Source organism: Diorhabda carinulata, chromosome 1 (assembly GCF_026250575.1).
Source record: "Diorhabda carinulata isolate Delta chromosome 1, icDioCari1.1, whole genome shotgun sequence".
NCBI classification, from domain to species: domain Eukaryota; kingdom Metazoa; phylum Arthropoda; class Insecta; order Coleoptera; family Chrysomelidae; genus Diorhabda; species Diorhabda carinulata.
In genome coordinates, this window is record NC_079460.1 from 33,707,133 (window position 1) to 33,733,488 (window position 26,356).

General features: G+C 28.8%; 2 protein-coding genes across 11 annotated transcripts in view; one reads left to right on the forward strand and one right to left on the reverse strand.

The window, feature by feature from the left end:
- LOC130897639 (choline/ethanolaminephosphotransferase 1) overlaps positions 1–19,859 on the forward strand; it is a 34,976-nt gene extending 15,117 nt beyond the window's left edge. For all 5 annotated transcript variants that reach the window (XM_057806589.1, XM_057806586.1, XM_057806587.1 and 2 more), the window contains 4 exons: positions 9,439–9,597; positions 11,318–11,443; positions 11,897–12,047; positions 19,177–19,859. In XM_057806589.1, the coding sequence (XP_057662572.1) occupies positions 9,439–9,597; positions 11,318–11,443; positions 11,897–12,047; positions 19,177–19,247 (507 nt within the window). In that variant the 3' untranslated portion in view covers positions 19,248–19,859. The remainder of the gene's footprint in view (positions 1–9,438; positions 9,598–11,317; positions 11,444–11,896; positions 12,048–19,176) is intronic.
- A 356-nt stretch (positions 19,860–20,215) lies between these two features.
- LOC130897711 (kinesin light chain) overlaps positions 20,216–26,356 on the reverse strand; it is a 28,311-nt gene continuing 22,170 nt past the window's right edge. For 3 of the 6 annotated variants that reach the window (XM_057806610.1, XM_057806592.1, XM_057806628.1), the window contains one exon: positions 20,218–21,378. In XM_057806610.1, coding sequence (XP_057662593.1) covers positions 21,277–21,378 — 102 coding nt within the window. In that variant the 3' untranslated portion in view covers positions 20,218–21,276. Of the gene's footprint in view, positions 21,379–26,356 lie in introns of all 6 variants that reach the window. The other 3 variants (XM_057806602.1, XM_057806619.1, XM_057806594.1) reach the window with 2 other exon arrangements.

Here is a 26,356-nt window from a genome sequence, read left to right on the forward strand (position 1 = left end):
CCAAGCTTTCGAATAACCACGTATTCATTTTGGTGGTATACTTTCCTTTGAGGGGCGTGATGTTCATCGACCTTTTTAATAGTACCATCAAAATGGAATCTGCATTATCGGCGATTATCCATCATTTTTACCTGACTTGTAGTTCGCAGTTGAAAGTAAGGGTGACTCCATATATCGTTTACACCAAATAGCAGCACTGGCTGATGTGGTTCGGATTAAACACTCCGAACGATAGGTTGTTACGCTACTCTGATGGTATACAACAACGTCGTAACTAGTCAGCAGTTACAACCCCCTTATTGCAATTAGGGATGTTGCTATCGACAAAAATGTCGATGAATATCACGCTCGGAGGAGATGTAATTCAATATTCATCGAGGCATTAGCCAGGAAAGTATTTATACTGTCAAGGAATACACACGCTTGTAGAAGAACAGTTCTTATAGAGGACTCTTTAAGCTACTGGGAACCCGTGGCTATTTACCGGTGACCCAGCCGCCAGTTGGCGCTGCTGGTTGCTTGATATTCACGCAGCCAAGACGTTAGTGCGAACTGGGAATCTCGAGTGCCTTAAGAGCGCGTATACGTACAGAAATCAGATAGCCTGTTATCACTTCCAGTTATCCTGCTCGCGCCAGATATTCTATAAGCGTCTATATTTGGTGGTAGGCATTGTATTTATAACAAAACATGTTTCGCCCATATATATTAAAAATAGTTCATCAACTCTAGGACGAACACTCAAATTTTATGAGCGATTATTGATTTATTGTTTCATAATGTATAGCTATTTTTACAGCTACATTATAAAATAGGATATTCCACTATAAGTAAATGAAGCTCACTTCGAGCAAAGACTACAGTGGATTCTACAATTTTACAATCCTTAATATCCAGTTTCGACATTTCATTGGTTTATGTATGATTCCAAAAAAAAGAGGAGCTTTGCCACTTTTGAATAGCTCGGTATTTTTGGTTTTTATGTAGTTTCATTAGCTGTTGTCAGTTAGGTCCATGAAATTAATAACGAAACAATAACTTGTCCTCATAAAATTTTGCTTATCTCACTGCAATTTCATATTTACATAATTTATTAAATCTTTATGGTCATTAATTGCTCTGCTTATTCTAAATTAACCTTATGAAATTATATCGACCAATATAATTCAATATATTAATAAAGAAACCACATCTTTACCTAGAACCTTACTATATTTCTATCATATAATTTTTTTCATCATTTTTGTTATTAGAATGGCCGGGAAAAATGCTTTATTATCAGAAACTGTGTCAACATTTGATCATAAACAGTGGTTTTGTGATTATACTGTTTCCTTTGTTCGATTCTCAAATCCATGTTATGATTCTTCACAGTTTATTTACGGAAAAGTAAGATATTATTTTAAACACCGAAAGTGTTTGGTTCAATACTTTTTTATAATTTCATTAAGTAAAGTATATATTCTGAACCTAACCGATGTTACTTAGAAAATGGTAATCTTAGTTTTGGAAACTATGTTCCCTTTTACTTCCCGAATTCCTTCTGCTATCAACTACCGTCAAATTAAAATTGGTAATTCTTGCCATTTGTGACAGATCATGAATATAGAATGTCATGATTTAATAAAGGGTGTCAAACTCATAGACTAGCTTGGGCCAATCAAACAAGGTTTAAATTTCGTTCTGTCGCAAGTTCACCATTAAAACGCTTAAACCAACACTGTGTCGTTCCTCATTAATTGTGTCTTCCTCTTCAATTTCACATATTTTTCTTGCTGCCACGGCTGCTTTAAACTTTTCTTTCCAATAATATCATAACAATAAACAAATTTCATATTTATGACACTCCATATTATTTATCATGAAAACGTACTGCGTTGTCAATAAAAAAAGAGAGAAAATGAAGCAATTGTACTCTTTGTAGGCACCCTACGCAATTTAGATACTTTCCATAAAGCCGCCAAGAATGAGTTTGTGATTATTTTCATACCAACAACAAAAAGGATTGGATTTGTGTTATTTATTTATCCCAACAATAATGCTACAATCGCTATATCTTGAAATTTTGCAGTTCTAATCCTACACCAACAATTTTCGAAATTATCCAGTTTTATCAATTAACTTATTTTTTGTATTGTGTATTTATTCAATTATGCAAGCAAAAAAATAAGCAAACATTGGAAAATATATATTTTTTAAAAGAACACAACATTGATTGACCTTAGAAAATAAGAAATTGACTGATCGGAGCTCTGTACTTATACTGGAGCAAATATACGACGTCTTTGAGTTAGTTCCAAATATGCTCTTTACTGGACTTCGTTACTGTCTTGCCGTTTTCCGTACCGTACCGAGCCACTCCCCATAAGCAACCAGAGGTTGCTGCACGCACCTTTTTTATTCCATTTTTACCATATAAGCCAATTGTAGACTCATCCATGGACAATACTTTGTTTAAGTCATCAATTGTCCATTCATGTGCCACGGACAAACTCAAATCTTTGATTTAACCGTCGTCGAGCAGTAGACTGGTAGACAGTTGGCTGGAAACCGCTTTAGAGCCTTCTAGCGGTTTGCTTTCTGCCTCGCAGTGCAGTATCTCGAGAAAGCTATCCTCCCAAACTGTTGTTTTTCTTTTCGCCTTTGTGCCGAGCAATAACAAAAAACTGGTGGTGTGTTATTTCTACTGTTGAACTACTAACATTCAAACGTCTCGCCATATTCTGTTCCCATTGCATTGTTTCAATTTCCAGAGCTCTTCGATGAGTTTCAATCATTGTTAATAATAAGGTTTTGTATTTGTTCAATTTAAAACTTTTTTATTTCTATAAACGTTGTTGAAATTTGTGAGCGGAGAAACCGTTTCTTTTGACAATATCAAATTTGAATGTTTTGAATATGTTAAACCTATTCGTTATGATCTGATCTTGGTTCTATAAGCAGTATTTTCATAATTAATACATTCAAAATAAATGTATGCATTTTTTTATCATAGTAAGTTTAGCCAATTCCATTTATTTTTTACGACAGCGAACGTCCCGCGGTCCGCGAGTTTGACAACCTTGGTATAGTAGATAGAGCATTAAGCGTAAAGACTTCGATTATGGGCCAGAAAAATAAGAAATTTTGCAAGATTGGTTTGTGACAGATTTAAAGATGTATTTGGGTCTGCTTTGAAATTTTTTTGCTTTTAAAAAAATATGCTTGAGCGGCATTTAGTGAATACACTTTGAGTTAACAAATGTTTGTGAATGGTTCAAATTTTCATAGAAGTATACTATTTCAAGTTATAATACATTTATTTTTATCTCAAATTATACCAATGATATCAAAATGAGGTTTTTGCGGTATTGTTACAAAATTAATTATAGTTTATTTCAGAAAGGTATAGAGCAATAAAAGCTCATTAGGTATGCAAAGGGACCACAGAGTGATCCGACGAATATTTAAGCCACTTTAATAGTTTGGCATTGATTTCATTGTAAATTTTTTTCTTTTTATTAAGTGCAGGTGGTACCGCCCCGGTTTGGGGTCAATATAAGGGTTTAGCCTATTGTTATCTATTCACAAACATTGAAAATACTGTGCCAAAGGCGTGCCGGTAGGATACTCCTAAAAAGGAAAGAATTTTTATCCCTCTACCTACGATAATTAAAACAACAGAAGTAACTTGCAAGTCCGCACTCTTCAAATATATTGGTATTTATTCAAAGTTCTCGCTCTCACTATTTTTTTATCAAAGAAAAACTAAAAAAAAAACGGAATTTGACCAAAATTTTGTTTATTATTTATCTAGTATGGGGAACGCTTTGACGGAAAAAAGTTACTTTACTATAAAAAATTAGCTCATTTAAACTCAACAGGCTTAACCCAATTTTCGCAACCAATCCAAAAAGTAATCTTTAATTTTGGAAATAGAAAGTGATCGCTGAGAAATAGAAAGGGGAATTAGGTTGATGAGGCAATTAATCATAACTTAGTTCGGCTAATTTTTCTGTCACAATAGCAGGCAAGCGCATTATCGTGTTGGAACAAAACGTTTTCTACAAATACTGTTGTTAGATAGGTAGATAAGAGATAATAACATATAGTAAAATATTATATTATTATCGTTTTCCTTTTTTATAAATGGTACTAAAGATTACACCTGTAAAATCCTGGAACATTGTAAGTATTATTTTATTGGCCGAAAACACGGACCATTTACAATTCATTTCTTTGTTTTTCCACATAAATAAATTGTTCAATTAACACTCATATTTATTTTACAACGAAAATAGTTTTTTTATAACTATTAAAAGTAATCTATCTTTCAGATTTATGTAAAATTTTGGGAAATACCATCAGAAACATGACAAAAACTAAAAATATAATCACCTTAACGAAGAGTTACTTCTCCGTTAAATCGCTCTCGTGTGATTGATTAATCTTTTAATTTTTCTTCACAGAGCATTCTCTCTAACAGTCAAGCTAGGAACTCGAAGATTTAATTTGAACCATTCTACTGAGGATGCTTTTATCCTTAGTATGACTAATTTATGACAGAAAGCTTCACCCAATAAAGAACATTCAGTTCACTTAAACAAATGTAAAAACACCAATCCATAAAATGTCTAATATCATTTTCGTCATGCATTAGAATCACGTAAAAGTCGTTTACACAAGAAAAATTGGAAGAAGGTATTTAGAACCACATCACACAGCAGTGTCATATTTTGAAGGAATTCTATCGTTGCATGGGTTTTAAATTGTCGATAAAGAATGAATGTTGACGAAGTTCTAATAATAGCTTTATTTAGTGTTCTTCCGGCATTCCTTAAATGTATTTATTTTACAAATAGACTACTCAAAAAACTTGTGCTAACATAAACAAAAGAATTGAGGAAGGATGCTTTTGTACTTGTGTCATATTAAATACTATGATAATGATATCGAGTTAGCAAATATTTTAGCTTACAAAAAAATTGGAAACTCATTTAAAAATGTCGTCCAGAATGCTTCAAAAAGTAAATATCAAATAAATGTGCTATGATCTTTCTCAATGCGAGGATTTTCGTCGCTGAACAGTACCTCAATAATTTTATACAATTTTCATGTTTCGGTATTGCTTGAATTTTGATATGTTAAATGCATTTTCCAATTCTTCAATGTGAATCGTTACAACGGTTATTTAGCTAAAGAGCTTCAACTTTTGCCAATATTATAAAGGCTGGAGAACAACTTCCATATTTTCTACTCTGAACAATTTCTTTATTTTTATATTTTTTATATTTGATCTTGAATTCTGTGTTGTTTTGACAATAGTTCCAAATTCTACTTTTAATATATTTTTCTCATTTAGTATTTATGTTTCTCAACCAAATTTAAACATCTATCAGTTACAAGGATTTACGTCATTATTTATTCATAGTAAAATATATTATCTAATGTAATAACTACATTATTCTAAATAATAATAATAATAAGGAGCAGAACACAGTGATTCTCCCTTCATTTCCGGGTGATAATATCCTATTTTCTTGAATTTGAAGTACGATATTTCATCATCAATTCATCATTTTCATTTCTATGTAACAAATGATCAATAGTTTGGCTTTACCTACTTCACTCGAAAGAACGATTGTTCAACCTCTGCAAACCGCACATGTGATATCATTAGAAGAAAATTGTTTGCCACACAACTGTTCTTTAAGTTTTGGAAACAGCCGGTAATTGCCGAAAAACATGATGTTTAACTAATTGAAAGACTGCGTGAGCCATTAAGGACTTCTGACTAACAATTTTGCAAATAATATACTAATAAAACTAAAAATATGGTTAGCATGTCCTTAACTGCTCAAGGCTACATCTTGAATTTTTTTGGAGCTGGTGAATCTTGATGTTTCTACTCTTCACATTGTATTTTGCTATCTAAATCACAGTGATGGATCCATAACTCTTCCATTGCCACTAATATTGCAAGATTTTCATTTTTTGTGTAAACTACGTTAAAAAATGTATATCCGAGGTACCCATCACGTAGAAAAATTTTTCATGTTTCGGCAAATATATTATGTACCATATGATATGAAAAACCACTATATTCAACTTGCAGCACGAAATCATGAATTTAACATTTTAACATTTTGTGGTAGCGGTTGTGGGTACTCTACCTGTTCGTTTTTACACAACACCACCTTTGTTACTACATGTGTGTAGTAACATCATGTCGACACGGTCCATGTTGATACTGGAATGCGGCTCCTAGGAATTCAGACTTCTACTGTTGGCACCCTTCAACAGGTTCAGTTTCTAGTGTGAGTCTACACATAATATGTTACAATGTAACGTAATGGTAAATGATTGTTTTGTCGGATAAACGGGTCAGAGATGGGGTAAAGGGATATTTACAATAATCAGTCTAGAAATTCAGGATGATTTAAATTTATATCTTCCTCAAGAACCCGTTACGTAGGTTTGTTTAACTTTCCAAGTAGGCTTTTCTGTAAGCATAATGATTGGTTGAATAACTATCAATGTTGTCGTCTATTTAACTGAGATATTTGCTATTACATATGAAATTATGGATAGGTTCATTAAAGTAATAATCGAGGTAAATCATGCGAATACTTATACTCTCATTTGACAATTAAGTTTGAAAAAAATAATACAAGCACACCTTGTATTATAAGCGTCCAAAGTAATTCCCCTGGAGGTCATTTATTTTAACTAAAACTTTCAGTTGAAAACATTGCTCCGGTCACTTTCTAACCTTGCACCTCTAGGTTCGTGCCTTACTGATAATCAACGTACAATATTTAAAGAATTACACTTAAATTTAATATCAGTTACTCAGTTATTGAATTCAATACTTCATTTCGCAAAAAAGTTTCGTGCACCCTTTTTCCAATGGCTTATATATCCGAATATTGGAATAATTTCGTAGGTTGGTATTTTTTTAGTCAGATAATGAATTTTTTATACTCCACTTTGTTTATCTCCATACTAAAATTTATCTTTTTCTACCATCAACTAACAGGACTTGAATTTGCAGCTATTGTGTCTGTATCCGATGTTTATAATATAACTATACTTTTGCTCAATAATAATCTAGAAATTGATAAAATCAGTCACATATACAAAAGCAATCTACGGACTGAATTCGTCAACATATAGTGGCGCATTCGTTTGCAAAATTGTTTTAAGTCGTAATTTGTTTTTAAAATGTCCGGGAGGTGTTCCTGATTATAAAAGTAAGTAAGATGACACTTGGTATTTTTTGATGTTATTGTTTAAACAACGAAAAACTGAAAAAATGTATTTTTGCAATGCATTAATTTTTTATATACAATATTTCGAATGAAAAAAGTCCGTACACCTATTATCGTAACTCCAACTCCAAATCGCCGAAAATCCTAATTTTCCTAAATTAAATAATATACCTAAAAAATTGAAATGTTATAATTTTTAAATTTTTATCAAATATTTCAACTATCTTAAACAAATTAACCCAAATAGATTTGAAAAATTTTGTTTTTTATATGTTTTATTTATGTTATAACAATATGCTCCCTACGCGCAGACACTTTCGAGAGAGAAGTATTTCTATCTCACTCCCATCTCAATGTATAAGATAAGTGAGAGAAAGGCCGACAACGCGCTTAAAGTTTGCTATTTTTCAGCAGTAATACGTTAAAAAAATATTCTTACTGCTTCTAATATTAATCTATTAAATTTCCCAACTTATTGTTATGTGTAATGAGATTATAATTTATTATTAAACTATTCTATATAACTTGTTTTGGTGTGAAACATTTTGCCTTCTGTAAAATAATGAAAGTAGAACGGTATTTTGGAAGTCATAAAATTTTATGACCCCACTAAACCAACAGTGTTCATGGAAACAGGTAGAAATTTTTCACGGATCACGACAAGTGTATTTGCCCTATTTTATCTTACTGGAAAATAGGGTTCAAAAAAGGTTACTTCTTAGACGGGATCTGACAATGATTTTTTCATAAATAAAAAGAAGTGATGAAAATAAATGTTTCTATTAACTTCAATCGCCAAAAAATGTTAGGTATATAAAATATTTTAATAATAAAAATCTCATTACACATAACAATAAGTTGGGAAATTTAAAAGTATTACTGCTGAAAAATAGCAAACAATTTGTAAGCGCGTCGTCGGCCTTTCTCTCATCTTATACATTGAGATGGGAGTGTCTGCGCGTAGGGAGCATATTGTTATAACATAAATAAAACATAAAAAAACAAAATTCTTCAAATCTATTTATGTTAATTTGCTTTAGATAGTCGAAATATTTGAAAAAAAAATAAAAATTATAACATTTCAATTTTTTAAGTATATTATTTTTTGCAGGAAAATTAGGATTTTCGGCGATTTTGAATTGTAAAAAATTCATAACAATTAATGGGTTGGATATACGATAATAGGTGTAAGGACTTTTTTCATTCGAAATATTGTATATAAAAAATTAATTCATTGCAAAAAATGCATTTTTTCTGGCTTATTCAGTTTTTCGTTGTTAAAACAATAACATCACAAGATATCAAGTGTCATCTTACACTTTTATAATCAAGAGTACCTCCCGGACATTTTAAAAAAAATTACGAATTTTGCAAACATATGCGACACTATGCTCTGGTCTAATAAGCTTCCTTCTTCTATGCACTATACATTGTATACTTACTAATAGATGTTTAAGTCTATCTATAAAATAAATACACTATATTTTTCCAGCTGCTTGTAGGCTTTGGAGTATAGCATGCTTATTCACTAACACGCTTTTACTTATTTTTTATTAGTTTCTAACAAAAGGTAAAGTGAAATATTTTACATCAATGAGATATCGAAAGACAGAAACGCCTGTATATAAATATATTTATTTTTACGTTTTTTTTACATTACAACTTGTGTATCTATATAAGCATTTTATTAAGACGCTACGCTAGTCGTCCTAACATGTCTTTCAATATAATGCCTTAATTAATCGAACAAACTGGTTTCTCTTGTGACGAGATTAGAATAAAAACAATTCCTTACAATAATTTGAAAGATGTAGAATGTTTCGTCTTATTAAGAATTTAATTTTTATAATTTCATAGTGCTTTGTTGGCTGTAACTATTTCTGCTAATTTTGTCACTGTTTAATTAATTTTAATAACATATATAGTTGAATAAAGTGATACTTTTCTTTCCTGTTTACATTAAAAATATAAGATTATCGCTAGATAAATGTTGTCATGGATCTGAATAATCATTCATATATACTTCAAAATAAATTACTGTCCTTTTAAATGTCTACAGACCATTTTATGTAGGAAAAATACTATGTTATATTATGTGTTCAATAGTTATCAATATATGTAATGAAAGGAGCCAACAAGACACTATCTGTTTTTTAATTTATAAATGATAATTAAAATTTTTTATTAGGGAACCAGTGTATTATCACCAATAATACCATTTTCCATGGTGCTAGTTCCGGCTTTTATAATTTATAAGAAATCTACTCAAGAAATATATCAAAATCATCCAGCTCTGTACATCTTGGCATTCGGGTTTGTTGCAGCCAAAGTCACTAATCGACTTGTGGTAAGTACATTCATAAAAAATATTTTGTAGAAGAATTTTGACAGCGTCTAATAGAAATAAATTAAACTTGACATCATGTAGCTTTATCTTAAACCAGTGTAAATTTGAAATAAACTCCTAACCCTAACCCTTTGATAAAATTATTTCTACCCTAGTATATCAGTGAGTGAATGACATCAGTTGATAGGTTGTTTCATTTATTTTTTTCAAGTTGTACGGTTATCTATGATTAATTTTTAATAGCAGCGTACATGATCTTCTTCGCTCAAACGTTACAATAAGTTCACATAATATTCGCCGTTGATAGTTTTTCCCTTTTTCAAGATAGTCAATTGAAATTATACCACGCGCATCCCAAAAAACCAACGCCATGACCCTGCCCGCAGATGGAACGATCTTTGCCTTTTTTGGAGCCGGTCCTCCCTTTTCAATCCATTGTTTTGATTGTTTCGGGTGTGAAGTGATGGACCCACGTTTCATCCATGATTATGAAACGGTGCAAAAATTTGGCTTTATTTCTGTGAAACACTGCTAAACACTCGATAGAAACATCTTCACGACGCTGTTTTTGTTCCATTGTGAGCAAACGCGGCACCCATCTTGCGCATAGCTTTCTCATGCCCAAATTTTTAGTTACTTTGCTATGTACCCCACTTTTTGAAATGCCTATTATGTCTGCTAGCTCGCGCTTTTCAGTCGACGATCATCCAGTACCGCTTTGAGGGTTTCTTTCTGGAGTCGTCACCTCATTTGGTCGGCCACTGCGATGCTGGTCTTCGCAGGTCGTACGGCCTCATTTAAACTCAGCTACCCAATATTTTACTGTTGATATCGAAGAAGCAGTCTCACCCAGAGTAGAGTTTAGTTCAGATTTTATAATGGTTGGACTGCCAAAAAATACTAAACAACATGGCGTTATCAAACTTGAAACATGTGCTGTATAGATTGCGAACTTTCTAATAAAATGGTATTTTTCAAGTAACTACCGCCATCTCTAGGTCAGGCCAAGTACTTCTGGGACCATCCTCGTAGTTTATTGATATTAAAATTTGTCAATAATAATTATGAAAACATAAAATCTATTACATGTTTGAATAAAGGACTATAAATGCATAAAAAGCATCAAATTATAAATTAACGATCGAAATTTAAGTAAAAAATAAAATATTTTTGTAAATTGACTTTTAAATATAAACGGAAATTCTGATAAAAATATGGTTTTGGGTTAGGCTATCAACTGATGGTAATCTACAGTCAATTTTATCAGTTTTTCAGGTATTTCCATTTTTAGTAGATATTTTTTATTTGTTGAATTATAAACTTGTGGCTCAATCCTTATCTGTAACACTGCTGTTGTGTGGTCTACTGTTTGTGATTTTGTATCTACTTTTTTTCGAAACATATCTTGTATATTATTTACCAGTATTTTACATACAACACTTTAACACTTTACCTTCACAGCTTTTGCACAATCTCTGTACATTTTTTTATATTGGACATAACACTGCCTATTTAAATACTTATTTAGCTTTTTCTATAACTCTTATTCTTTTCATTCTCAAAACAATTTATTTTATTTCGGTTATTATTCAGTAGTACCATATCCTTTTTGGTTTGTTGATGTTAAACATGACATAGATTTATATCTCATTAAAATTAATAATCATTTGGACGCCAAAGTACCTAAATTTGAAACTAATTTGATGTATGTTTATTTAAGGTGGCTCATATGACAAAAAGCGAGATGGATTATACAGATTGGGCTCTTATGGGACCTGCAATGCTGTTTCTGAATCAGTACTTCAATACTTTCATAAACGAATATTATGTACTATGGTTATGTCTAGTAAGTATTTTCTGTAAAAGATATACGTTCTTACAAATGTTTAAAAGTTATATTTAGACAACAGGACAACATGCTGTTAATGAGGGTTGTAATAGTGATTTTTCACATGAAACGTCTGATATTTCTATTAGATCATGTAATGATGATATTTTTTCAGTATTTAGAGTTTCTAATAAATGTCGAATTGAAAACACATTATGTAACAAAATATTTTATTATTAACTCATAAACTAAAAAACAGAACTGACATTTCATATTTTATTATAGATTATCTTATAGACTAACTGATCTCTATAAGCTGAAGAATAATAGAAACTGTAATTATATATGAGGAGGTCTATTCAAGCAAGTGCAGAATATGAACTTTGACATATTCCTTTTTTATTGGTTATTGAAAATGTTTTATATTATTAGATGTAGTTGATGACAAAAAATATTGTGAATTTTTTATAGGTATGGGTTTTGATTGATCTACTCAGATATTGCACTCAAATTTGCCTTGAAATATGTGACTACCTTCACCTACAGTTATTCAGGATACCATATCCCGGTGGCCCTACGAGGACTTTTGTTTCTAGTAAGACAACTGCAATAGAAAAAAATGGTACGAATTACAAAGTAATTAGTAAAATACAAAAATCACGCGCTAAAATGAAACAATAAGTAGTGTCGCTTGTTTAGTTTGAGCACTTTTTGTAATGTCTACTTTAATTTTCTGTGTCACTTGACTCAGATAGTAGAAAATAATAACGGTTCTTGTCGTTATTATTAAGCGACTTTTGGACTGTTTATTTTTGGGATCGTTTAATTGTAATAGTTTTAATAATCTTACAATGACTATAGGGCTGGTAAAAATTCATGACATTTGTCTCTCTTAGTTACTTATATTGTAAATAACCAGTTAACGGCGATTAATCATTTACTTAAATTGGGTAAAAGAATTAATTTGTATGTATAGGATGTACGAGCCCAGCCCAATGATATTGACAACAAACTAGATTAGTTTTTTTAGGAGAACTATCCAAAGAATAAATTAAAGCCAAAATTATTTCTTGTATGAATCTTATTATGAAATGAATATCAAAGTACTAGTATCTCTTCAAACTAACTTGATATGTGTCATATTCATGCTAACAAATCCAGAATAGTAATACGGATTTCTGTATTGCCCATTTCTGGGGGGTTTGTATGAAAAAGTATACCTATCTATTGAAACTCATGAATGATTTGTTATGAAGTTTAAAAAATCATAATAATAGTTAGCTTTTTTTGGTTTGGGCACGAATCGGAAATGAATAGATATAAAAAACTAAGGCAAGCCTCTACAGAAACTAATTAAACTATCAAAGAATAGAAAAGGTTTGATTTAAGAGTGAAACAACAATGCTAAGTCTCATTCCCGTTAACAACTTCTACTATCCATGTGAGCCTTCTCATATTGACTTTGGTAGTTACTTTCGTAGTTTAATGAAATTAACTGCTAACCTTTTTTATAAAAATGGTTATTTTTTGATCGTTTATATTGCTGATGTGACTTTTGTGCTCGTTATCACCAGTATAAATTCCTTAAAGAGAATATGTCATTTTTTCTATTTTATCTTCCATTAAAACTGCTAATTTAGCTTGGTACATTTTACTATTTAAAATCGAAAATATGTAAAACCAGGTAGGGGTATCAAACATACAAACTAGTCTTATACTCAATGGTGTAATAACTGACTTTGGTTATTGCCCATGGACTGTTACTTATAAAAACAGAAAAATGTTTTGCGATTAAAGTCATATATTTTAATGTTTTATCTAATTTTAAATCGTATTTAAAAAAGTACGAACGCGTAAGTAATAATCTACTTAACTAAATTGATGCACATAAATTGTATTTTTGTGAGATATTTCCAATTTATTTATTAAGATACTAAATAATTACATATACAACAATGTAGTATGAATTGGAAAGCCGTTACGATTGAAAATTGTAATCTTGTTATGCCTTATAGTATATGATTTTTTATTTGCACATTTTTGTTTATACCGTTTTGTTTTCACTTTTCCGGTTCCATGGTAATATTTTGAAATCATTCTTATATAATAATTATAATTCAGGAAAACTAAATATTCTTTATTATTATCTACATGATTGTAATCTTATAATCTATTTCTATATATAGAATATAACACATCAACTATATTTGACCAAGAAACAAAGTACAAAATAGTGGTTTTCACTTTCTACATCAAAATTAATATAGGCAACACAAGACAAAAACTAAAAAATACGAATATAGATCAACGTAACATCTAAATAAATATCAACATTTTACATGAGGATTTTCTATAAATTTCCCACTAGCCTGGTCTAATAAAGTCGTAATCACCAAACTGAAAGGAATCTTCATCAATTATTCTATAATTTATAGTATAGTATTTATTGTTCATATTTTCAAATAAGTATATTGAATTTGGAAGGCTAACCAACAAATACTAATAGTAATAATAATGGTAGTTAAATTAACTGAATATTTTAGTTAGTTAGAAAGGGTCGAGATTTAATCAATTGCCAGTTTTATTTTCTTTGAATATAAAGTTTTTACTGCGTGACTTTAAAGAGCTTCGAAAATGTGTTGTATATTTAAATGAGTCCTCATCTTGTTTGTGATATATACTAAAAAAAAGTAATTTCCATTTTTATCTTTCTGATCTGTTTTGGTAGAATGTAAATTTCAACTGTTATTCAATAATGAAGTTAATAAGCAGTTCTAAACTGATTTCTTCTGAAAATATAAATTGTACTGTTCAATTATCTTTAAAATTCCTAAATATGAGACCATTAACTGATAATTATGAGTCATAATTAAGGCAAATGTTAAAGTTGATAATTTCAACAATACATTGTGTGCTCGTACACTGGTTATAATAGAAGTATGAGAGGCAAGACCGATTTTAATTGGCTATTGTGCATTTATAAATCAACATTGAACTGTTTACATCAAGGGCAATATAAAACAAATTAGCTTATAAGATGTTATAAGAAAATATAAGGACTAAAACGATAGGAAGAGAATCGTAAGATTGTAAGTACTCATCCCATTGTTAAAAACAAAGTTAATGAGGTAATAGGATACTAATTTAGTTTATCAAATTATGTCAAAAGTATGTTTGGAGTTTTGTTCTTGGTAACTTGTAAAAAATATTTATTCTACTTGAAGCAAATTAAATGTGTTCAATTACTTTCTGTAACATTTATTTTTAGTCTTTTTCATGGGGTTACCCAATTAGCTGTAACTCTTTTTCAGCAAATCAAACATAATTTGATGTCAACTCCATTATTTTAATTTTTCTTTAATATTTTCTGGAATATATTCTGTTCTACCTGTCGTCGTAATCTTCACAAAATCAGGCATATTTATATATTAATAAAACATTATACTTGTGATCAGTATAAGATAGCTTTTCATATGAGGTAAGATTTCTAGTAAAGAATACTTTTTTCAGAAGTTTTCTCAAGAGTAAGAGGCATATAGGACTACTCTGTTGGTAAACTCTTTAGGTTTGGAAATAAAAATTATTTTTGCTATTTTCTATTATGGTAGGAAGTAACAAAAGCGTAAAACTTATATTGTGAAAATTCTTCTACCCTAGATGTTGTGAAAGATATTAATGGGAAACTTCTTCCAGATATCCGCTAATGTATAATACTTATTCATTATTCGATTTAGCCTACATTATGTTTAATGATCTTAGTTTTATGATATGTATCATTCTATTTTGGATTATCTTCTGCCATGAATTTTATTCGTAGTATAGAGCATGGTCATAGATCTTTTTTTTTATCCAGGCCACTCATGGTGTTTTACGTAGTGCCGAGATAAAATATGTAGTAACTGCAGATTTTGTGTATTAATATTTTTTTATCGTAACTTTTAAAAGTGTGGAATTTTTTTATAGTGTTCTGTAAAGGTTTCAAAAACTATTCATTTTTTTTGTTCCATTGTTTCCGTTATATTCTTATACATAAAACATTATATTGTTGCAAAATTGAAAAAACGTCACAAAATGAAACAGTCAGTAGCATAAATTTATATAAAAAATATGTTATTTATTAAAATAGACCAAAAATCAAGAACATCAAAAAACTGCATATAAAATGTTCAAGAATTGAAAAATTTAATAAATTTATATGCATAACAATATTATCTTATACTCTTGTACCAGCCTTATAATCATTACCAAAATGAGCATTTGATAGGTGAGTTTGCTTTATTAATGGGTCAGTTTTGAAGGCTCAGGTTTCGTGAAAGTTTTTCTTTTTTTTTGAGAACTTTTGCATATCGTGAAGTTAATTATTTAAGTTCACTTCAAATATTCTTTTAACTTAAAATGCAAGGAAAAGTAATTGAATTATTGAATGTGAAAAAGTTTAGTTATTTATTAAAATAAATTGATATCTCTTAAATTAGTTTGGTATTTACCTTGAAACCCTCCTAGTAATGCTTTTATTAAATGTAGTTACGCTGTGTGATCTAAACATAATATAACTTCTAAGTGCACGCTAATTGATTAGCAGGTTAAAACATTACATATTTTTGATATCAATTTTGTATTTCTGTTGTTAAAACGGAATCTAACAAAGAGCAAATATTGAACTTTCATACACTCATTTGCAATATTGCAAAAACTAATAGAATGAGTTTTCATATATCAGAAACTAATTGACTTAGCTTCCATCTTATATCACCTAAGATTTAAAAAAATGAACTTCAGATAGTGACGTACAAGACATACAAGAAGCTGTTACTCAGGTGCTAAAGAATCTTCTAAAATATTATAAGAATAAATTGATTTATCATTCCAAGTATCTAATTGAATTGTATATGGTATGAATAAATATTAACATTTTATGATTGTAATACATTGGTCGTATAAGTCTAGAACTAAAAAGTTCAGTTATTTTTAGATCCCACTTTGTATTTGATAATTTTTAATACGTTTGTGTATTTCTATTATTACGTATGGTTTGATTGGTATTTCAATCCATCAATAGAAATTCTCACACGACAATAACGAAAAACCTTATTTGAATAATTATTAAAAGATATAATTTGCTATTCCAATGGAATAATTGTGTGGCATAGAGACTTTTTAAACATAACTTCTAATACTTATTAACTATATATTATTCAATTCGTTACAATCACAATTTTTATATGGTAATACCCATTCAAAAATTCTTCAAGACGTCTTGGTATTTTAATATTCGTGAATTAGATTCAACAATTAAGGTTGGAGATATTAAACTTCCTACTGTGGAGAGCATATGTTGCGTACTGACCACACTGTTCTTACTATCACTACATCAAGACTCGCATTCAGAGGCTGAAAGTATTTACCTTCAGTCTCTGAAGACGATAACTTGGTTATCGAAACGCTTGTCAGACACTGTAAATGTGAGTGTTGATGTAGTGATAGTATAAATTGTGTTTTCATTAATAATATCATCAACAGTTCCAAAAATTCCAACTTAACATATGATGTGGATGATTTGATTCTGGGGAGGATTTTAAATCCTATTTGTTCAGTTCTACTATGAAACCCAAGTATGATGGAAGTTCAAATCTAAAATGTGATTAAAACGTACTCTTCAAAATTTAATCCAAATAGTTTCCTTCTAACAATGAACTGAAAAGGCGTTCTTAATCGCGTCATGAAATATATGCAAATTAGATATTTCATGCTTCTAGGCCTAACCTAGTATTATTTGTTATATAGATATTTTGATAGGTCCCAGGATAACAAGTGAGTAACCAATATCTTACTTCTTTTAAATACATTTATCTTCAGGTTGTTTAAAGGAAGGTAGAAATCATAGTATGCATAAATTATTCTCTTAACTGTAATTGTGCAGCTGAATGAATAATATCAAAGGAAAAAAATGAAGAGTAGATTTTATTTTGACATATATTGATCGTTATTGATCCTTTTAAATATAATTCAATGAGATGATCTAAAACTACATTCAGACCACCATTATTTTCAAATAAATATTGAAAATTACAGATATCCACATTATACAATTCTTTGATTTCTTATTTCAGTTATTGAAGTTATAATAACATTAACACCACTTTTCTACTATATTCATTGTGGTAATTATAGAATTATTTAGCCACCTATCCACCCCTTATTTATGATTATTTTTACATTAATGCGTGAAGAAAAAACTAATTGAAATACAGATTGTTAAAAAAACTATCAATATAAGTATGCAGTACAGCATTCAGGTTGTGCACTCTGTTTAATGCTAGGTATGAGAGGGGTCATGGACAATTCCAAGGATATAGGAATTTATTTACAGAACGAAGTTGAGGAGGGTCCGTTGACTTAGGATATTAAGTTGATGCAGGTATAAATTAGATTCTAATTTTAAGTAGAAAATTTATATTTCATTAATTGAATTAACATTAATTCACCCGTATTTTAAAAATTAGAGCTGATGGGGAAAATATAGTCGCAATTTTGGAACCAGTATATTAGAAACGTTTTTTTGTCATTTTAGTAGGTTGTATATTTATCTAAAAAACTATATATACAAGAGTATACAGATACATAAATAACAACTGTTCCACTAGTTCCACCTTTAACATTGAAATATATCAGAAAAAGTGATCAGCACATATTTCAACACTGTCACCGATTCTTACTCCAGAGATGAATATAAATATTTTTATATGAAACATTAGCTTATGGAGGGCAGAGGTAAGGAGGAGTACTCGTATGGGAAAAAGTGTAGCTGTATGCGATAAATAATAATTTTGAAACATTCCATAATAGCGCTGGTGTAGACGAAGGGTAATATAGTTCATTATTGCTAATTTCAATCACTTGCATTAAAAAGTGTAAAAAGTTATGAGTTGAAAGATAATATAGAAAATGTAACTACCAAAGGTAAGTTACTAAAAGATTGAAGACCAATGCAATATTAATTGAATTTATTTCTGATCGTAAATATTGATGAGTTCTTTCATGCATTTGTGTAGTTTTTCAATATTATTTATATTAAAACAGATGGTGGGTATAAAATCATCTATTGGAAACATTCATAGACTTTTGTGAACAAGGTGAAAGGATAAGACACTTTTATGAAGCATACTGCATTTAAGATTATAACTTTTATGTTTCAGTAAGATAAGAGGTTTACGGATCAACATGTTATTTTGCCACTGAGGGACGGGATTAAACCAACTTATTGTTGAACGAAAATATATAATAGTAAAAATATTTTAAATTTAGCTCTTGGAAATATCTTCACTAGAGCTTAATAGCGACTAAATCTTCATGATAAAGAACTAATCAAGAATTATGAACTTCTAAAATCTCTCATCTAATTATCAATGCTCTGTAATTGTATTTATATTTTTACATTTATTGTTGTGATATATTTATAAGATGACTCAATGTTTGCAATTCATTGGGCATTAAACAGTTTGATTAATTATTTCTCTTTTTAAAATTTGTCCTGCATTTTCAGCTTTTAGTGTTGCACAATTTTATATATTTATATTATTTGTAAGGCCGTTTTATTTTACAATTATAGTAATTAAGCTAGGATTGTTCATTTCATTAAAATTATTTATTACTACACAAATAATATATAATAATAGTTTAACAAAGTTTTCTAGCACTTTAATGATCCTTAATTGTCACGTAAGAATTCGAGAATGTTACTATTTTTTTAGGGAGACCAGGAAAGCAATACCCATCTGATGAAGAAGATGTCTTGCTTCTGTTACCGGATGGAGAAGTTTAAATTTCTAATTTTACTTATTTAAAAGATACAACAACCCTATTTATTATGTTTGAACCATAGTTGTAAATTATTTATAATAGTATTATGATGTGCTGGTATTTCTAATGCAATTATGACTAGATATCTGCCAGTGAAGTTTTTCTTACTGTACATAAATAGTATCTATCGCATTTATTAAAAAAAAGAATTTACTGAAAATAATTAATTAGTATGGTAGAAATTTGAGGAAGATTTATAGGTTATTGTATTGCCCATATATTTTTCTATAAATTGAATTAGAGAGAAATGAACTGAATAATAAAGTATTTTTACATCGCAATAATATATTTCGGAATATTTTATACTAAATAATGAGTACTATCATATTAACATTGTGACTTTTGGCTTGTTGTGAAAATAAGCGAACCAATATTATGCTGTATCTTTTAAAATAGTAATTAATATTATGTTAATGTTCGAATGTTAGATCTTTTTGTAATATTTGAGTATTAAAACTCAAATTTTAATATTTTGGTTATGCCACTAAGTTAATATGGATGATAATGCATTTTTTATAAATTATTGTAAACAGGAAACACTATTTATTGAATAAATATAAATACTGTATTGAAATTTTATTTCACTTACCTCGTTTTGAATACCTAGCTGAAAGTCACTACAAGAAAAATGTGAAGAATTTAGAATGAGATGTTAGGACGAAATTCACTTTTCATATAAAGAAGAGCTTATTGCAAATCTTTCAACAAGTATGGTCTAACAGTATTCAGCTATGGAGCTTTATAAATGAAGACCAATACAGATAATCTAATTTTTCCGAAATATTTTCCAGAACATATTCCTTCAATTACACAAATGGTGTAAATCAACCAATAAGCTTGTTGAATAATTAAATTTTAATTGATAGGCAAACATCAATTCTGAAAACAAAAATAAATCTGTTGAAATTAGGATGTGAATAAAAAAATAGGAATACTTTAACCAGATACTTTATTGAAATTGTAATACAAGCCAGTAGTTTAAGCAAGTATTGATCACCTTTTAAAAAGTTAAATCTAAAATATTATTAAATTAAGCAATGAAATTTCATTAAGCAAAAAATAAAAAAATATAATAATGACTGATCCTATAAATTGTTTTTCAGATATTTGTTCGTTATACTTAATGCATGTTGTTAAAAATATTTGTTATTGCACTAAAGCTTTTGAATTCGCTAATTTCTGAATGATTTAAATTCAGTTTAGGAAAAAACTTAGATATTTTGTAACTAGTTTATACTTGAAATCACTCAAGTTGAAAATAAAGTCCAAAAGTAAAATATGAAGGGTACGGACCTCGTAAGGGGGAGATAATTTTTTTCTTTCTTATGAAAAATATATTTCTGGAAATGTAGATAACAAGACAGGTAATATAATTATCTTCCAAATCTACTTGGGTCAGTGTTACTATATTTCGACTCAGTCAAAATATAGATATTATATGAACCTACTTGAAAGGTTTCAATTGAACATTATTGTAACAATACTAGAAAGTATCGTTAACAAACATAAAATTATAATTATCTGAAGAATAAATATGTTCAAAATGTATCTGTACCAAATCACCAATGCTAATTTGGAAAAAAAAGTTTAATAAGCAATTATATTATAATGCACATTAAGAGACTGCTGCTTGCTTAAGTAACCACTATTGAAATTGCAGAATGGGTTACTAATCTATAATTAACTGTTTCTTCTATTTGCAAAAATGTGCACATAAAAAGATATTCTTCAATAGTCTATTTATTACCTCATTAAACTGTGAAATGTAATAAACTTTTGTGTCAAATTCTGTGGCATTTCCATCTCAAATAGATGCAGAAGCTTTTGTTTTCCCTTTCTAGTCAGAACCCTCCATGTATTTAGAATTTTTTCCTAAACAACTTTCAATTAGATGGAATGTTATTTTTAGTAAATATTACTATATATAAACATTCTCAAACTTAAAGCTCAACATATACAATTTATCATATTCTCGGTAAAAAAGAACAGAACTAAGAGCTGGGTTTGCTCACTGGTGAATGAATTCCAAGTGCGCTGAACAATTTAGTTTTTAGGCCACTTTTTTCCGTGTCTGGAGTCTTTGCAGTTGTGGTCTGTGGACAAATAATATGTATCTAAAAAATGTATACTAAACGATGGCAGAAAAATGCAACAATACTTTGTAACGCTACTGAATAAAGACCTCCAAAATTCATACATAATATTCATGGCATAGATTTTAAAATATTCTTAGCCACTAGTTACTCAAGTTCTTTTAATTGTACATCAAATGAAACAAAAGAGATCAAGATCTGGTTTTTGTCATTTTGTTAAGTATTAATTGTATTTATTGTACTATAAGTCTGCCTTATTTAATATGCTTTCAATCAAAATCAAGAAAAAAAACCTAATCACAAGTAATCCACGTACACATGCAAACTCGCACTATTTGCTTTGCATATAATATATATATATATATATATATATATATATATATATATATATATATATATATATATATATATATATCTTTGCCAGCTATATTATGAACGGTTTCTTACGATTGGGAACATAGCAAGGAAACACTAAAGTCGACTAATATATTTTCGAGGTTTCGAATACTTGTATTCATCGTCTGAGACTGAAATTATGGTCAAATACAATATAAGAAATATGTATAATAATAATAAATCTTAATTAACTATTGTAAGTAAAATTTTATTATTGTTATACATCAATAAATAAAAGCAATTAAATTAAGCGGATTATTACTTACCGTGAAGATTAACTGAATGGCAATGTATTTTATATATTTTTGAGCTTTTGATTATAATTGTTGTTTAGCACATGTATTACATTAAAATTGATGTATCAAATACCTAAACTTTATAACATGTGCTATTTACTGATATTTCATGAAAGAGGTATGTTTTGTTGGAAAAAAATTCTCTTATTTTAGGAAAAAATGCATCTTAAATAGATAACACATCGATTAAAAACCCTATTAAAAATGAATGAACATTTCGTATTTAAAATTTTCTATAAATATTAACTTCATTTTGATGGTTGATATTATATACTTCATATGGATATTATATACTTCATATGCAAGAAAAATTAATTTATTTTTCTTTAAAAAAACATAATGAAAATGTTAGATGATACAAAATGTGATAAGAAATGAGTAAAAAGAGTTACACTAAAAATATAGAGGAAATGTACCTAATATGAACGGAAAAGGCTCTTAAAACTAAAAAATATCATTGAAATGAAGAGGCATACCAATAACGACGTAGATAAAAATTAAACATAAATGCTAAACAAAAAGGAAAAAGTTGAAAATAATGACAAATTCAATTAAAAACGAAAAAGATAATTATCAAAAATTACTAAAATAATTCGAACCAAATAGATATCTAGTTAACCAAATTGAGCGTCGAAGCAACTAACAATCTATGTGTATTACAATTTAAACTTGTTAAAGTTAATTGGCGAAGGGTATTAGTCTTACCACTAGAAGAAACTGAAAAAATTTGCATGGCCTAGAAACTAACATGTAACCATCAGATGTAAATTGATTTTAGCCAATTCGAAGAACAAGTCGATAATAAATAAAAGGTGCATTTAGATATCTAATACCATAATCCATTTAGCACCAATAATTATTCAGGTAATATTTTGAAATAAAATTTAATTTCCCTTCCTAACTACTGTAATATATTCCTTCTCATTATAAGACCTCTGATAAATCTTTAGTTTCAAGTAACTTCACAAAAAAATAAGTAAGGACGGCAAAGTCGGGAAATCTAAATAAACAAATTAGAATTTCCATGAAACAGTTCCCCACAATATATATTCTCAAGACATTCTTCAACGTGACATAATAAATCGCTTTATTGGAAGCAAGCTCGAGTGTGTGCGATGTTTACTAATCAAAAGTGACAAACTTATTATATTCCTTTTGGTTGAGAGAGCCAGATTGAATTGTATTGATGTTTTTTATTGAGTAAATTTACCGCTTTATCTCTGTTTTCTATAATATACTACCTTGTACACAATGACATTTTAAATTTCAATTATGATAAACAGTATTAATTTTCAATCTCTTCTTATTTTGTATTCTGGGGTATACATCATGCAGAACTATTTCGGAAGAATGACTTTATCCCCAAAATTAATAATAAAATGAGTTTTTAATATAATTCCAGCTTAACTAGACATACTGTATATACATATAATTCATAAATCACAATTTATTTTTGAGCCTCTCAAGCTAGATTCCTTAAAAAATGTTTATACACTTAAAAATTGCAAATACATATTATTTAATCGTTTCTCCGTGATATATAAATTTATATTATAGATAACAGTTTTATTGGGAAACAAATTTCACTGTTATTTTGTTCTCAAAATTTTAGCAATATTAAAACATATAACAATCAATATATTTTTTAAAATGCATGTGACTCAAATTAAAATCTGAATATATTTTTTGACTAATTCATGGTTCTTGATGCTATTTTTGAAGGTGTAACTACCCAATCTTTAAAGATAATTTAAATTGGTAAGTATGAGTCACTAATCATATAAAAATTATTTCTTTATAGATTTGTGTTGTGTGCTGGTTATAGTGGAAAAAATAACGTACGAACATTGCTTTACCTGTATTTATTGATTCAGAAGCCACAAAATTACAATTCCATTATTGTTTCTTACTTTACAATAAACCAAAGTCATGGAAAAATTAGGCAACTACAGAGAGGTGCTACATAAGCTGATACATAAAGCATAGAGTGAAGAATAACTTTTGTCTTAACATTATCATTGTGCTAAATACATTCTCACCTTAAAATATTATTGTGTACCTGCCACATGGAATAAAAATCGTCAAAATTAAAAAATATAACAGATATTAATATACAAAATGTAAATAGACAAAATGCAAAGTAATACTTGAGTAAAGGGAACAATGTTCCATTTATAAAGAATAAAAAAAACGAGAACTATTCATTTTCATTATTTGTAAAAATAATACTTATTGTTTTTGTACCACCAGCTGCATAGTACTTTTCTATACACTTCAAAAAATAACATCAAGAATCAAAAACGTTTAAATTTCGCATATTAAGTCGGTCTCTCAATAAGGAATACTATAAATTATAGTCAATAAATTGGTTGATCAATTTTATAAGTTTAATTTATTTATATATTTGAAGATCTGGATAAAAAACTAATAAACAAATAATTAAGAAATAAAAAATGATTTAACTTGGAGTTAAAGGAATCATTTGAAATATTTTTAATCTGGAATCTTTAATTTAATGATAGATTGTATTGTTATAACTGACTTCTTTTCATTCAACAATCATCATGGAAAGTATTATACTTCACTTCTTTTATCTCAATTTCATTAAGCGTTAACAGAGGTAATCAGTGATAGTAAGTGGTTTTTGTAAATTTATCTATGAAAACACCTAGTAAGGAAAAACAAATTAAGATTCTTTCTATTTATCAAAGATCAAAAGAAATAAAACAATGAAATGAATAAATACTAAATACACATCATATATTTTGACAATGGATACGTTGGTATTTCATTTATTATATATATTTCAGATTTTTGTATTTCATAGGTTAGCTTCAGAGGTGTAATTGTTATATTATTTATGAATCAATTTTTTCTCATTGTCCCATAATACACCCATTAGCATTAAAATCGTTTTTGTTCGTACTTCAGTGTTCCATCTTTGGAGTTTCTCAAATATATGTAATCATTGCTATACTTGTGTTTGTCCCATTGACAGTAGCAAATTCTGTTGTTCTCCAATTCCTATATTCTTTCTTGTCAACGTTAACTTCTAAACCACATTTGCTACATTACTCTATCAATTCACAAGTTCTGTATTCGATGACATCTATATATTGTATCTCAATGACCAATTCATCCACGAAAGATGGTGTATAAACAATGCATCAACCATTGGTAGTGTTTCAAGGAATGTCGACTATAAGCAACAACCTTGTTTAATACTTTTAGTAATCATAAATTTTATTTCTAGGCCAAAGTTTCTTCTATATGCTTTCTTTCAAAGCTGTAAATATTTAAATACCTGGAAAGATGTGATCACTCATATAAGTTCTTATTATAAAGCCAATTGTTCATTTGCTCCCACATCTGCAATTTTTATTCCTATTCTATTTTCATTATTTCTCATATATACTAAATTCCGATTTGTCGCAGTTAATATTTTTTAGTTAGTAAAAATGTATGAACTTTTTAATTCCTCTGATATACCAGGAATCTTTTGTTGTTCATAAGACTTGACGACTATCGACTTTTTTGCCGAATTATTTAAAATTCAAGGTTTTTTAATGAAATAGAAGTATGTTTCCATCCTGGACTTCGTCATTCCTTTATTTTTCACAACCTTTTACTGTAAATCTTATCCTTGAACAGTATTCGAGTTACTATTTACATAAACTATTATCCACTTTTTATTAGTATTGATTCCATTATTAGGGATAGTGTTGGTGAGAATACTTTCTTTATCTGATCTCATATTTTGAAAAGTCTTATATTTAATTTGCTTTGATATTTATTTCTAATTATGTTATATGAACGCATTAAATAAAATTACAAGTTTAATCAACATGCAATAATTTTTTGAAAATATCCTTTGGTGAGGAACATAATGTTTATTAAGTATATAAAGTAATTAATAAAAATGACATATTTTATAATTGTGTAGTATGGAGGATAACTTATTTCTCTTCTGAATGAAGCACTTATACACCGTGTTTTATTAAAAATAATTCCAACGATTTATCAAAAAATATCAAATTATCAGTATACGTGGATTAAATATCTTTGTGAGTATTATTACTATTTTAAATAACCTTCCATTTACCAAATCATGATAATATGCACAAAAAATATTACACCATTAATTTTTGTTTATATATTATTTTTACTCTTTGTATAGAAATAAGTACCAAATCCATAAACTTTAATCGAAAGTATCTAACATCAGTTTTAGTTTAATTCAAAAATTAAGAAAATAATGACATTTTCACAAAAATACTACTCTTTGG